The sequence below is a fragment of the Geotrypetes seraphini genome, chromosome 1 (assembly GCF_902459505.1).
Source record: "Geotrypetes seraphini chromosome 1, aGeoSer1.1, whole genome shotgun sequence".
NCBI classification, from domain to species: Eukaryota; Metazoa; Chordata; class Amphibia; order Gymnophiona; family Dermophiidae; genus Geotrypetes; species Geotrypetes seraphini.
The window spans coordinates 539,624,500-539,638,582 of record NC_047084.1 but is presented as its reverse complement, the minus strand read 5'-3'; the positions used below and the strand labels follow the sequence as shown (position 1 = coordinate 539,638,582).

At 43.8% G+C, this 14,083-nt stretch overlaps 1 protein-coding gene across 5 annotated transcripts in view; it reads right to left on the bottom strand.

Moving 5' to 3' along the window:
- Positions 1–14,083, bottom strand: part of TMEM232 (transmembrane protein 232) — a 179,989-nt gene that overhangs the window by 89,158 nt on the left and 76,748 nt on the right. For all 5 annotated transcript variants that reach the window (XM_033929134.1, XM_033929133.1, XM_033929135.1 and 2 more), the window contains one exon: positions 4,904–5,073. In XM_033929134.1, the coding sequence (XP_033785025.1) occupies positions 4,904–5,073 (170 nt within the window). The remainder of the gene's footprint in view (positions 1–4,903; positions 5,074–14,083) is intronic.

The following is a 14,083-nucleotide window of genomic DNA, read 5'->3' as shown; positions in this document are numbered from 1 at the left end:
AAATGATGGAGACAACCTCCTATAGGGGGAAAAGAAGACAGAGTCAGAACGGTGGAGGTTATGCTCTGTTTTAAACAGTCAAAAAGGCTGAGTAGCCTTAGGTTGAGGTTGGGTAGCAGAACATAAGAACATAAGAAGTTGCCTCCGCTGAGGCAGACCAGAGGTCCATCCTGCCCAGCGGTCCGCTCCCGCGGCGGCCCATCAGGCCTTATTGCCTGAACAGTATCCCTGACTAATTTTGTAACTGCCTCTAATCCTCTAACTATTACCTACCTCTTCTCCTATCTGTACCCCTCAATCCCTTTGTCCTCCAGGTACCTGTCCAGACCCTGTTTGAAGCTCTGTAGCGTGTTTCTGCTTATCACATCCTCCGGTAGCGCGTTCCATGTATCCACCACCCTCTGAGTGAAAAAGAACTTCCTGGCGTTTGTTCTAAACCTTTCCCCTTTCAATTTCTCTGAGTGCCCCCTTGTACTTGTGGTTCCCCGTACTTTGAAAAATCTGTCCCTGTCTACTCTTTCTATGCCCTTCATGATCTTGAAGGTTTCTATCATGTCTTCTCTAAGTCTCCTCTTTTCCAGGGAGAAAAGCCCCAGCTTCTTCAGTCTGTCAGTATATGAGAGGTCTTCCATACCCTTTATTAGCTTAGTTGCTCTTCTCTGGACTCTCTCAAGTACCGCCATGTCCTTCTTGAGGTACGGCGACCAATACTGGACACAGTACTCCAGGTGCGGGCGCACCATTGCACGATACAGTGGCAGGATGACTTCCTTCGTCCTGGTCGTGATACCCTTCTTAATGATACCCAACATTCTGTTTGCCTTCCTTGAGGCTGTGGCGCACTGCGCCAATGCCTTCAATGATGTGTCTACCATCACTCCCAGGTCTCTTTCAAGGTTACTCACCCCTAGCGGTGATCCCCCCATTTTGTAAGTGAACATCGGGTTCTTTTTCCCAACATGCATGACCTTGCATTTCCCTATGTTGAAGCTCATTTGCCACTTTTTGGCCCACTCTTCCAGCGCTGTCAGATCCTTTTGGAGATTTTTGCAGTCCTCCTTGCTTTCAACCCTGCTGTATAATTTGGTGTCATCCGCAAATTTAATAACCTCACATTTTGTTCCTGCCTTCAGGTCGTTAATAAATATATTGAACAAGAGCGGTCCCAGCACCGACCCTTGCGGAACTCCGCTCGTGACCCATTGCCAGTCTGAGTAATGGCCCTTTATTCCAACCCTCTGTTTCCTGTCCGCCAGCCAGTTTTTGATCCATCGGTGGACCTCCCCTTGCACCCCGTGGTTCCATAGCTTCCTTAGCAGTCTTTCATGTGGTACCTTGTCGAAGGCTTTTTGGAAGTCAAGGTAAATGATGTCTATAGATTCCCCTTTATCCACCTGGCTGTTTACTCCCTCAAAGAAATATAATAAGGTTGAGGTTTTTGTTGCTTCGGAGGCTGCTGCTTTTTAAGGAGGGCGATTGTAAGGAGCCGTCCTCGGAGCAAAACGCCGTTGATAGATAGGAGCAGGGTGTGCAGGTTTTGCAGGAGCTGGCTTTGGCTTAGGTCTGACAATAGAAACAAAGGATTTTTCATGGTCAGACAATTTCTTGGTGGCTGCCTCGATAGATTCATCAAAGAGGTCATTGCCCTCACAAGGAATATTAGTTAAGCGGTCCTGAAGATTAGGGTCCATGTCAATGGTACGAAGCCAGGCAAGGCGACGCATAAATACAGAGCAAGCAGCTGCCCGGGCAGACAACTCAAAAGCATCATAGGATGACTTGGGGAGATGTAGTCGGAGTTGAGATAAAGAAGCAAGGACTTCTTTAAATTCAAAGTGCTTTTGAGTATCCAAATAAGTCAAGAACTTCGGTAACAGAGAAATAAGGAACTCAAAATAAGTAATAAAATGAAAATTATAATTGAGGACTTTAGAGGACATCATGGCATTTTGATAGATGTGACGTCCGAATTTGTCCATATTATTCCCTTCCCTTCCAGGAGGAACGGTGGCATAAATCTTGGAAGGATGGGACCTCTTCAAGGAGGACACGAAAAGCAGGGATTGATGAGGTAACTGCGAGTTGTCAAACCCCTTGCGATGCACAATTTTATACCTAAAGTCCAATTTTCCTGGAACAGCTGGTATGGTATAAGGTGTCTCCAGGCATCGACCAAAAGTCTGATTCAAAAGCTTATGAAGAGGAAGCTTAAGTGACTCTGCCAGACGTTGAGGAAGATGCATGACTTTGAGGTACTCTTTAGAGCCAGTATCTAATTGAAGATCCAAGTCCACAGCCATCTGACGAAGAAAAGATGAGAAAGATAGCTAATCCGCCAATGTTTTGCCTCGAGAAGGACTCGAGGACTTCGAGGCAGCCTGGGTCGAAGATGAAGCTTTGGCAGGAAAAAAGGCATCAAAAGAATATGGAGACTTGGACGAAGCAATCGAAACCGCTGCATCTTCCAGGTTTGGCATTGGAGACCTTGAACGAGGAGTCGGTGGTCTAGTCGAGGTAGGGGTAGAGCGAGGCTTAGTTGAAGAAGGTCGTTCTTTAGAAGAAGAACCATGCCTGGAAGGATGCCTCGATGAAGGCCTCGATCGTCGGTGAGAACTGTGCCTGGAAGCAGATCTCGAAGATCGAGGAGACTTTGCCTCAGAGAGAGAAGCAGTCGATACTATCCAAGAATGGATAGGACTGGAGGCTGTAGAGCGAAGCTCCAGAAGCTTGGTGGAGGAAACTCGATGCACTCCCAAAGACTCTGCTCCTTGTATAGAGTGTGAGGATTCCTGCCAAAGCACTTGCAAAGATTCTGCTCCTTGCTTTAAGTGTTTGGATGCCAGACCAGACACCCGCAGAGACTCTGCTCTCTGCAAAGAGTATGTAAGCTCAGACTGAGGCAGGGGAAGTGGCTCAACCTCGCGGGAGTCTGCTGAATGCCCAGGCTGGATGAGAGGAAGAAGATTCGGTCCCATATTAGTAAGGAACTGAATAAATTGCTGCTCCAACATGGTCTGGAAAGAAGCCGGCAAGGATGGATCCGTGTCTGAAACTGGACCACCTGCTCTGGCTGGAGGTTCCAAAGAGGCAGTGTGAGTGTGCTTCGACTTGGAAGTCTTAGGCATTTTAATCACTACCGCTGGAACAGTCTGCTAAGCTATCTGACCTGAGGAAACAGGGGAAGAAACAGCAGATGTCGTCGAAGAAAGAGCCACTGCAAATGACGAAGGTCTGATGAGGCTTGAGGTGAAAGCAGTAGAAGCAGCAGGGGCCTTGGTCGAAGTCGAGGCCAAGGTCGCCTTTGAAGTCGAGGGATCAGAGGAAGAATCCATCTCGAAGAGCTTATCTACCAAAATACAATGACGGTTGAAGGCTCAAGGCTGAAGCGTAGCAAAGCACAGGCACGACTTCGGATGATGTTTCGGCCCAAGGCACTTGAGGCAGCGACAGTGTAGGTCCGTAAGAGAAATCGCACACTGACACTTGCTACACTTTTTGAAGCCCTTGACAGGCCGGGACATAGAAGGAAAAATAGCCGCCGCAAGATCGAAGCTCTCGGGCTGCGGCACAGTGGCCTGTCCCGGCAAACGGAGGGAAGATTAATTTTTTTTTTTTTAACAAGAAATAAAAGAAACACAGCGATTCGTGAAGAAAATAACACAAAACTGCGGTGAGAGAAGGTACGAAGTTAGTTAGTTAAACACGGAGAGTCAAAGACGGACTTCTCGGCTCCATAGAAAACTGAGAACTGAGGAGACGTGCCCTATGCTGGGCGGGAAGGCACTCGCGCATGCACAGTGCGGTCGACTCAAAACTTCTAGTTTCTTCAAGCAAGTCTGCTTGTGAGGCGTCTGCATCTGTGCTCCGTCGATGACGTTACCCATAGGTGAGAATAGGCTGCCTGCTTGTCCTGGGATAATACTATTTACACATGGAGATGCTTAAAAGAGAAGCCTGCTCCAGTTCCCATATTAGACATCCAGTAAAACCTCTGTACAGATCAAGTGCCATTTTTGGGAGTACCTAGTTTTTAAGTGCATATATTCACATACAATTTTATAATAGATATTTTCCATATGTAAAATATGCTTTACATGAGGTAAATACTTATAAAAAAAACTACCACAAGAATGCCTATGTTTTTCAAAGTGTAACTGCATTCGCATGGACAGAAACATGGGTGGAGCATGGGAGGAGAGACGTGGTTTTTGAGCGTAAGCTGCAGTTGCTGTATGATTAACAAATGTGATTATAGTTTTATACCATTCTCATTGTGGTTTATCTTAAACCTTAACAATTATGGACCCCTGAAGAAGGTGTGTTCTCCGATACGCAGACCGTGTTAGGTCCCTTGGTTTGTAGTAAGGTGATATCAGTAACTGCACTAATATTTGGTACAAATAAACATAGCTTGCATCTTGTACATTTTGATCTGCAGTTTTTTCTTGTTTTTTTCTGGAGCATGGGAGGGACATGAACATGTCTCTAACTTGCACAGTTAATCTACAGAATACAGTGAGTTATATGTGTAGCTTGTTGCACTTAGATACACCCATTTATGTTTGCCATTGCCATGGCTGAAGAGAGCATGCCAAAATGTTGTATAGGTATGTAAATGTCATCTTACACTTATAATAAAGGCACCTTGGTGCATATATCATGGTGACCTCAAATGATATCAAAACACTTCAAATTTATGAATGGCTAGACCACCACTTCTGGGTAGTTCTAGCATAAAAAAAAGTACACACAACATATTGGTAAACTGAACTAATACAAATTATATTTACTATGCCAGCATATTATTACAGGGAACATGAATGTTTGTCACAAACATTTTGTGCCATTAACACTTCTAAAGTGTTTTTTTCTATTCATATTGTATTTCTAGGATTATCCTTACCAGTTTTCTTGATGAAGTTCTCCTCTGTAAACAAAAAGATTTTGGAGTAATTCATTCAAACGGGTACCATTAGTTTGGACACACTGCCACGTAAGAAGACTGTGCCAAAGGAAAGGATTCATCTCAAATTTTGGGGGGTCATATTCTGAAGAGATTGAACCTTGAGAGTACTAAAAAAAAAACCCCAGGATGGACAATATCATTGCTGTTCATGGCAATTGATGGGCTTCATTTATTAACATGTAATTTGAATTAAATCACAGCAACACACATTAATTCAAGTTAACCGCTTAAAGGGCAATTCTGTAACAGGGCATCTACATTTATTCATTGTTTTACTCTCGATTGGCATATTATTTTACTAGCTGTCCAACATATTTTGGCAAATACTGTTTGAGTCAGGGATACAATCAACAATCAGACAGATATTGAAACAACTGAATGGTAGGACAATAAGAGCATACCATATAAATTTCATTTTATGGCCACTGACTGAGTTCTGCCCCCATTACATGGAGCATCTTGTGCTGTCTCTGTGTTAACAGATTACATGTCCGTATATTTACGGACTATATTTGAGGGACCAGGTATTTTTGTATCCCTCTGTGATTTTGTCTTATAGAAACATAATGGTAGATAAAGGCCTAACGGCCTATCCAGTCTGCCCTTCCCCACCATGCATTATATTCTCTTCTCCCTAAGAAATCCCACATGCCTGTCCTACACTATCTTGAATTCAGATACAATCTGACATATTGTAATCACAAAACAGAAAATAAAATTATTTTTTCTACCTTTTCTTGTCTGGTCATTATTCAAATCATGTTGGTCCCAGGCTCTGGTTGTCTTCCGATAACTTGCTTGCCAGGGTTTCCTGCCCATTTGTTGTTTCCTTCTTTCTCTGTGCTAACCATCCATCTTCCATGATGGCATGATGGTAGGACGAGTCAGCATTGTCACATTACTCAGTCTGTAGATCCTGTTCAGCAAACTGAAGCCTATGTTATAATTTAGTCACAAGCTAACTCATGAATCCTAAGATTCTGATGAAGCATGTTCCCTTTCACCAGGGGCTATCTCACCTGCAAGAAGCAAGCCTTAGTGATCCACATTATGGAAGCTAACTGCTACCACAGTGATCCACATGGATCATACACATATGGATGCACTACCGCTGACTCATACTCCAAATATATGCACCAAGGAAATCACTTCACTTCAGCCACTGAGTCCAATGCTACATGGAATGGAATGGGGACTTGTATATTGCCTTTTTGTGGCTTTGGTATTTCAAAGTGGACATTCAAAGCGGTGGGCACTTGAGAATTAAGTGACTTGCTCAGGGTCACAAGAGCAGCACTTCTGTTGATCTCACAACCTCTGGGTGCAGAAGCAGCAGCTTTACCAGTGAGCCACACCTTCCCACCATACTCAGTGCAAGAAAGACTCAGTTACTCTCAGAGTGAATATCAGCTATATACTTTGCTCAAGCAGGAGGCACCTGAGCTACCATATTCTACAGCTACATTCAAAGAAACCAAAATGACTAACCAGTCAAAGAACAAGTCTCCATCTGAAACTTTAAAAAAGGAAGATCTAGTAAGAGGGGTCCTGCATTAGCAATAAAAGAGTGCTGCTTTTCTAATAACTTTAAACCTGGCCGGGGAGGGGGGGGGGTGTCCAGTGGCGGCAGAAGGTCTTTAAGATTTTTTGTCCTAGGCCCAGCTTTGTCTCTCAGCAACTGTTTGAGTGTCAGAATTCTCAGATGGGCCACATTCCAAGGCAGTGATACTAGAATTCCTTTTCATTGGGAGGGCCAAACAAACCAAGCTGATTCATCATTCTTAACTCTGTGTAAGACAAAAATTGAGAGGGCCACAGATTAGAGAATGACAAACTTTTCCCTGTACCGTGGGAACTCAATTTCCCGTTCTGTCCCCATGAGTTCTTTTCTTGTCCCTGCCCCATTCCTACAAGCTCCATTCTAATATGCACAAGTCTCAAAAACTTTAAAATCATAAGTGTTTGAGGCCTGTGCAGTTAAGGCAGAGCTTACAGGAATGGGGCAGGGACAAGGACAGCGACAAAACTCATGGGGACGGGGATGGGGAAATTGAGGTCCTGTGGGGAGGGAGACAAATTTCTCCCTGTGTCATTCTCTACCACAGACCCTTTAGCCAACCCATTCCACTGCTTATGTCCCAATGTCAGGCAGGCTGTATTTGTCCTGAGGACTACATAAGAATTTCCTCTGCTGGGTCAGACCAGTGGTCCATCGTGCCCAGCAGTCCGCTCACGCGGCGGTCCTCTGGTCAAAGACCAGTGCCCTGAGACTAGCCCTACCTGCGTACGTTCTGGTTCAGCAGGAACTTGTCTAACTTTGTCTTGAATCCCTGGAGGATGTTTTCCCCTATGACAGACTCCGGAAGAGCGTTCCAGTTTTCTACCACTCTCTGGGTGAAGAACTTCCTTAAGTTCGTACAGAATCTATCCCCTTTCAACTTTAGAGAGTGCCCTCTCATTCTCCCTACCTTGGAGAGGGTGAATAACCTGCCCTTATCTACTAAGTCTATTCCCTTCAGTACCTTGAATGTTTCAATCGTGTCCCCTCTCAATCGCATCTGTTCGAGGGAGAAGAGGCCCAGTTTCTCTAATCTTTCGTTGTACGGCAGCTCCTTCAATCCCTTAACCATCTTAGTTGCTTTTCTCTGGACCCTTTCGAGTAGTACCGTGTCCTTCTTCATGTACAGCAACCAGTACTCCAGGTGAGGGCGCACCATGGCCCAGTACAGCGACATGATAACCTTCTCTGATCTGTTCGTGATCCCCTTCTTTATCATTCCTAGCATTCTGTTCGCCCTTTTCGCCGCTGCCACACATTGCGTGGACGGCTTCATCGACTTGTCGAGCAGAACTCCCAAGTCCCTTTCCTGGGAGGTCTCTCCAAGTACACCTAGGCACTAAAGGTTTAGAAGGGTATACAACATACCTATGATCTTGCCCCACTTTACAAGGAACTTATCTGAGGCTAGTTTGTTATGTTGCCTTATCCCAGTGGTAGGCAAACTCATTAGTCAAAAGAGCCAAAGATCAGCAGTACAACAATTAAGATTTCTTTTGAGAGCCAAATTTATTTTCTAAAACCATGTTTTTGGTATTCGGTTTAAACTAGCTACTAACATTAAATAAAACCAGATATCATAATAATAATAATTTTATTTATTGACAAAAAAATCTTTTTCTACCTTTTGTCGTTTCTGCTTTAATCATCTTGTCTTCAATCACTTCTTTCTAGCCAGCATCTCTCCTCTCCATCTTCCATGCAGCATCAGCCCCTTCCATGTCTGCCTCTCTCTGCCCCTGTCATCCACTGTCCGGCATGTCCCCGTTCCATATGGCATCTTCCTTCTTTTTATGCTCCTTCCATAAACTGTCTATCTTGTGCCCCTTCTCTCCTTTGTATATTATTCATTTCAGCTCTGCCACCTCTCCATTTTTCTCTGTCACCACCACATCCCCTATGCTCTGGCACCTCTTTCTTCTCCTTTCCTTCCCACCCTACGGTCTGGCATCTGTCTCCTTCCATTTCCTGATTCCCTGCCATTTCTGTCCTTTTCTTTCATCTCTCCCTCCACATCCATGCTCTGACATCTTCTTCTTCCTTTTCCCTTGGTCTGGCATACCTTCCTCCTTCCCTTCACGTCTTGGCATATCTCCCTCCCTCTCTTACCCCATGCCCTAGCATCTCTTCCTATCTCCATGCCCTGGCATCTCTTCCCTCCATGACCTAGCATCTCTTCCTCCCTCTCTTCCCTCCATGACCTGGCATCTCTTCCTCCCTTCCCTAGTATCTCTTCCCTCCATGACCTGGCATCTCTTCCTCCCTCCCTCCCTCTCTTCCCTCTATGCCCTGGCATCTCTTCCTCCCTCCCTCTCTTCCCTCCATGCCCTGGTATCTCCTTTCATTCCTTCTTTTCCCTCCAGTTGGGTACAGCAATTCTCTCCCCCTCTGCTCCCTTTCTTCCTTCTGTCACCCTGTCCCCAGTCAGCAGTGCAGCCCCCTAAGCGGGTGCTCCAAGGCCTCATGAACTTCTTCAGGCAGCAGCAGCATTCACAATTTGCTGCTGTTGTCGGTTTCGGGCCTTCTTCTCTGTTGGGTCTTGCCTTCATGGAAACAGGAAGTAAGCAGGACTCAGCAGAGAGGAAGGCCCGAAGCCAGCAACATCAGCTAATTGTAAACGCTGTTGCTGCCTGAAGAAGTTAAAGATACCAGGCCTTGGAGCACCCAGGGCAGACCGCTTCTCTCTCCGTAGCCAGGGTCCTTCTGAAAAGGAACATTTAGCTCTCCCTCCCATGCGAACTCTCTGACTCAGTGACGCTGCAGAGGGAATCACCAGCAGAAGGCTGTGAACTGCGAAGCAGCCTGTTTAGAATGCTGCAGCTGCTGACGAGTGCTAGAGGGAGGCTTGTCGGTCTTCTCATGGTGGGAGGGTTGACGGGGAGGGCCCAGGACAATGATGCTGGGGTTGGGGGGGGGGCCCGGGACAATGACATTGGGGGGCCCGGGACGATGATGCTGGAGGAGGGCCCGGGACGATGATGCTGGGGGGGGGGGAGGCGGGCAATGACTCTGCTGCGAATCCAGCAAAGGTGAAAGAGATGCCCAAACGGCCCTAAAGCACCGCACCGGCGGGCCTTCCTGACAATTTTAGGCCCTATACTTTAATCCAGCTCTGATGAAGCCATTCTCACAAACTGCCAGCGGCTGCCCCAAAGCTTTCCCTCTGTGGCGATCTGCCCAGTCAGAAACAGGAAGTTGTGAAAGAGGGAAAACTTCAGGGCAGCCGCCGGCAGCTTGTGAGAACAGCTGCTGTGTCAGGGCCCTTCTGTGCAGGAAAATTTTGGCTACTGGCAGAGCCACACTCAAGTGGCTAAAGAGCTGCATACCCTTTCATGTTGAGAGAGAGCAGAAGTTGATCTCAAGTGCTCCCCACTGATGGAGCATTTTTGCTACTGATCCATCCAGGATCTACCCATTTGGTTGCAGGACTCAACAGCTTGTCCACCAGGACATCATCTTTCCCAACAGGAGAGTGGCTCTGATTCCATTCCACATGTGATGGCCCAGTTCTCAAATCCTGACAGTTTTCCAAAACCAGAAGTAGGACTTTGTTCTTTCCTAATTCTTTGTATAGTATATCATGGCTTGATTTTCTGCTTGGACTAGAATAATTTTGTTGAACTACTGATCTATGAAAGACTTTAGAGCATTCCAGATCATTCTTGGGAGGAAGTTTATATAATTAAGTTTTTCCTGACTAGACCATTCTCTGGATGTGGTGTCCAACTGTATAAATACCTCAGCCCAGTTAGAATGCATGTAATAAGGACAATTTTTGTCTGAGGAATTTAAGCGAGAATGTTCTTGGCCAGATTTGACTGAGTCAGCCACCAGGAAAGAGAATCTCAGAGCAACCAAATGATTTGGATAACTTCTGAAAAACTCTGTGTGGACTGAGACCAGAGTTCATTGGGTTTGTTTCATACTGAGATGCATCAAAGTGGGTTGTATGAATGGGTAAGATTATACAACCTTTTCACAATGTCATCTACTGCATTTTTTTTTTTTAATTTCTTCCACTATGAATACCAGTATGGTAACCCTTTCTTTTGAAGAAAAAAATTTCCCCCTTATCTTTATTTGATATAGTTCTATGAGATAATTTATGACGATCCCTAGTGACTCCAGCATGTAAATGATTTTGTTCCTCAATTTTGTGCCACCTTCCTAAGATATGCACTTGATCAGTCAATCATCCAATATAGAAATATATGTATCTCTAGTTTCCATAAACTTTGCTGCTAAGATAGCTAGGTATTTTGTAAATACATGTAGTACTAAGGCTATGATGAGGACAGTGCTCCAATACAGTGCAATACAGGAATTTGAAATACTACCTGTAGCATAGAGCTTATTTCTATTAAAGTGTAAAATTCCTTTAGATTCAAGGGACATAGCCAATCTCCTTTACAGCAAAAAGGGATTAAAATACCCAGGGAAATTATTTTGAACTCTTCTTTTAGTACAGATTTGTTAAAAGCTCTCAGGTATAGGATAAGATAGAGAATCCCCATTTTCTTTGAGGTCAGGAGGAACTACATCAAGTAACATTCCTGCCCTCTTTCCCCTAGTAGAAAGGGTTCAACTGCACTAGTCTCCAAGAAGAAGGATTCTTTTATATTTCCATCCTGATGCAGAGAGATTGCCCTTATGTGTAACTTGAATCCATTCCAAATTATGCTGAGGAATGGAGAACAAAACTGAGAATATTATAATGCATTTGTATTGCTCCATGGTGTGACCACACCTAGAATATTGTTTGCAATTTTAGTCACTGCATCTCTAAAAAGATAAAGAGAAAAGGTGCAGAGAAGGGTGACAAAAACAATTAAGGGGATGGGGCGACTTCCCTATGAGGAAAGGTTAAAACAGCTAGAGTTCTTCAGCTTGGAGAAAAGACTGAAGGGGAGATATAACAGAGGTTTATTTATTTAAAAATTTATAAACCCCCTTAAACCTAAGCGGTCCACATAACACTGAGTGGAGTGGAATGGAAAGACTCGAATTGCTTGTTTACTCTTTCCAAAAATACAAGAACAATGATGCTACAAAGTAGTAAATTTAAAACAAATTGGAGAAAATATTTCTTCACTCAATGTGGCGAAAGCTGTTATCTTAGCAGGGATTGAAAAAGATTTGGACAAGTTCCTACATGAATTTGGGAAAATCTACTACTTATTCCTGGGATAAGCAGCATAAAATTTGTTTACTCTTTTGGGATCTTGGGTTTGAGGGGCCTGCAGGCAGGAGGGAGTAAGTATCCCTCCTGCCTATCACAGTTGAGAGGGTGCTGTAGGGTTCCGGCAGGAGGGAGCGGGCATCCCTCCTGCTGATGTCGGGGGTCCTCTGATGTAGCCACTCAGCTGATCATGGCAGAGGTATTTCCCCCTGATCAGTTGAGCTGGCAGAACTCCCTGAAGTCATGACTTTTCATTACGGTATCAAACAAAAGGACTTAAATCATTTTCAACTGGTTCAAAACACTGCAATAAAAATGATCACTGGAAAAAAGAAATTTGATCACGTCACCCCCTTATTAAAATCTGCACACTGGTTGCACATCAGTCATCATCTAACATATAAGATCTTACTCTTGGTTTTTAAAACCCGTGTTAACAGATCTCCACCCCATCTGGAAAATTACCTAATTTCCTACACACAACCTTGTACCCTTCATTCCCTCCAACAGAATTTACTTACCGTACCACCTCAAAAACATATTACATATTCATCCATCCGAGATCGCATCTTTTCAGTTGTTGCTCCACAATTATGGAATGCGCTTCCAAACCATATTCAAATGGAACTTATCATTGAAAGTTTAAAAAAAATCACTTAAAAACATTTCTGTTCGTGGATGCTTACGGATGATGGGCTAAAACCTTCGATCAGAGTTGACCTGCTGGGGACAGTCTATGACTGAGCAAAAGTAACAACTCTGAAACTATTTCTTTCTTTCTTTCCTATTATAGATTGTATTTCTAATTTCTATTAGATTGTTAAAACTTGATTTTAATATGTAAACCGCAAAGATGTTATTACTAATGCGGTATATCAAATGTAAACAAAACTTGGAAACTTGGAGCACTGTCGGCTCAGCTGATCGAGGATAATTTCCCCTGCTGCGATCTGACTTTTGGATCCTGTAGTGGCATAGATAGGCAACTGATATGTAAGCCAGGATTTTCCGGGCCTACATTTCAGCCACCTCTCTTGGTTGAGTTTAGGCATGATTCTGTAACCACTGCTGTCGAGTGATTGACATGATCAGCGGCCACTTTCAAGGTGGCCACCGACTTAGGCGCCAGTTACAGAATCCAGCCCTACATGTCTGGTCATTTATAGGAACGTCCAGTATGTGTTTTTGGCTTCTATACAGCTTGAAAATTTCTTAAAAGATAAACCTGTTGTACATGATAATGCCACTTACCCCCTCTTCTACAAAGCCATGCTAGCAGCTGCCACATGGCAACAGCCCCGAAGCCCTTTAAAACTCTATGAGCTTCGGGGCCGTTACCATGTGGCAGATGCTAGCGCGGCTTTGAAGAAGAGGAGGTTAGCTCTACTTCCTGTTTTTTTCCTTCATAGTTATTGTGGGTGGAAATAGAAAATTGGGTTCAAATATAAGATGATTTTGTCCAATTCTTATTGATTTAGTTATAAGTTTTTTAAATTTGCTTTGGAGATTGAGTGGGAAATTTTTCATCCAGATGTGAACTTAATACTATTAAACTGTGATTTTATGTTACTTAATTTTCCTATAGCATTTTCTTTATGTATCGAGAATTGTAATACATTTAAAATTAAGAAATAAAAAATTGTTATAAACAGCTGGATTCACAATACACTAAGCTCTAATTTGAAGAATTCTAGAATAGATGAAGCAATTTATACTTAAAATACCACACGAAGGCCTCCTTTTATCAAGCTACAGTAGAGCATCTTAGCACAGGCCAGTGAGGTAAATGTTCTGATGCTCATAGGAATTGAATGAGCGTCAGAGCGTTTACCTTGCCGGCCCACACTAAAATGCTCTACCACAGCCCGATAAAAGGGGGCTGAAATTAGTTACATCAAACCAATCTGATTTTACTGATAAAAATAATATATCTGAATACACCAAGGGCTCCTTTTATCAAGGTGCGGTAGGGGTTTAATGCGCGGAATACTGCGCATTAAACCGCCTGCCGCACTAGTTTTTTGGCTTGCCGCAGGGGTTAGTGCGTGATGAAATGTCCGATGCGCTAACCCCAGTAGCGCACCTTGATAAAAGGAGCCCTAAAGTTATGCTCCCTAAAGAATAAAAATATTTAAAATAGCAAAGCAATCCCTATATATACCAAACTTGTTAAGTCTTAGTCACATTCTTTAAATTGTTATAATTAGAGGTTATAGTATTATGTGACTTTAAACCATGGGTGGCAACTCCGGTCCTTGAGGGCCAGAATCCAGTCGGGTTTTTTCAGGATTTCCCCAATGAATATGCATTGAAAGTAGTGCATGCATGGTTTCTATATTAAAAATTATGGAAATAAATATACCACCTTTGCAGAAGATTT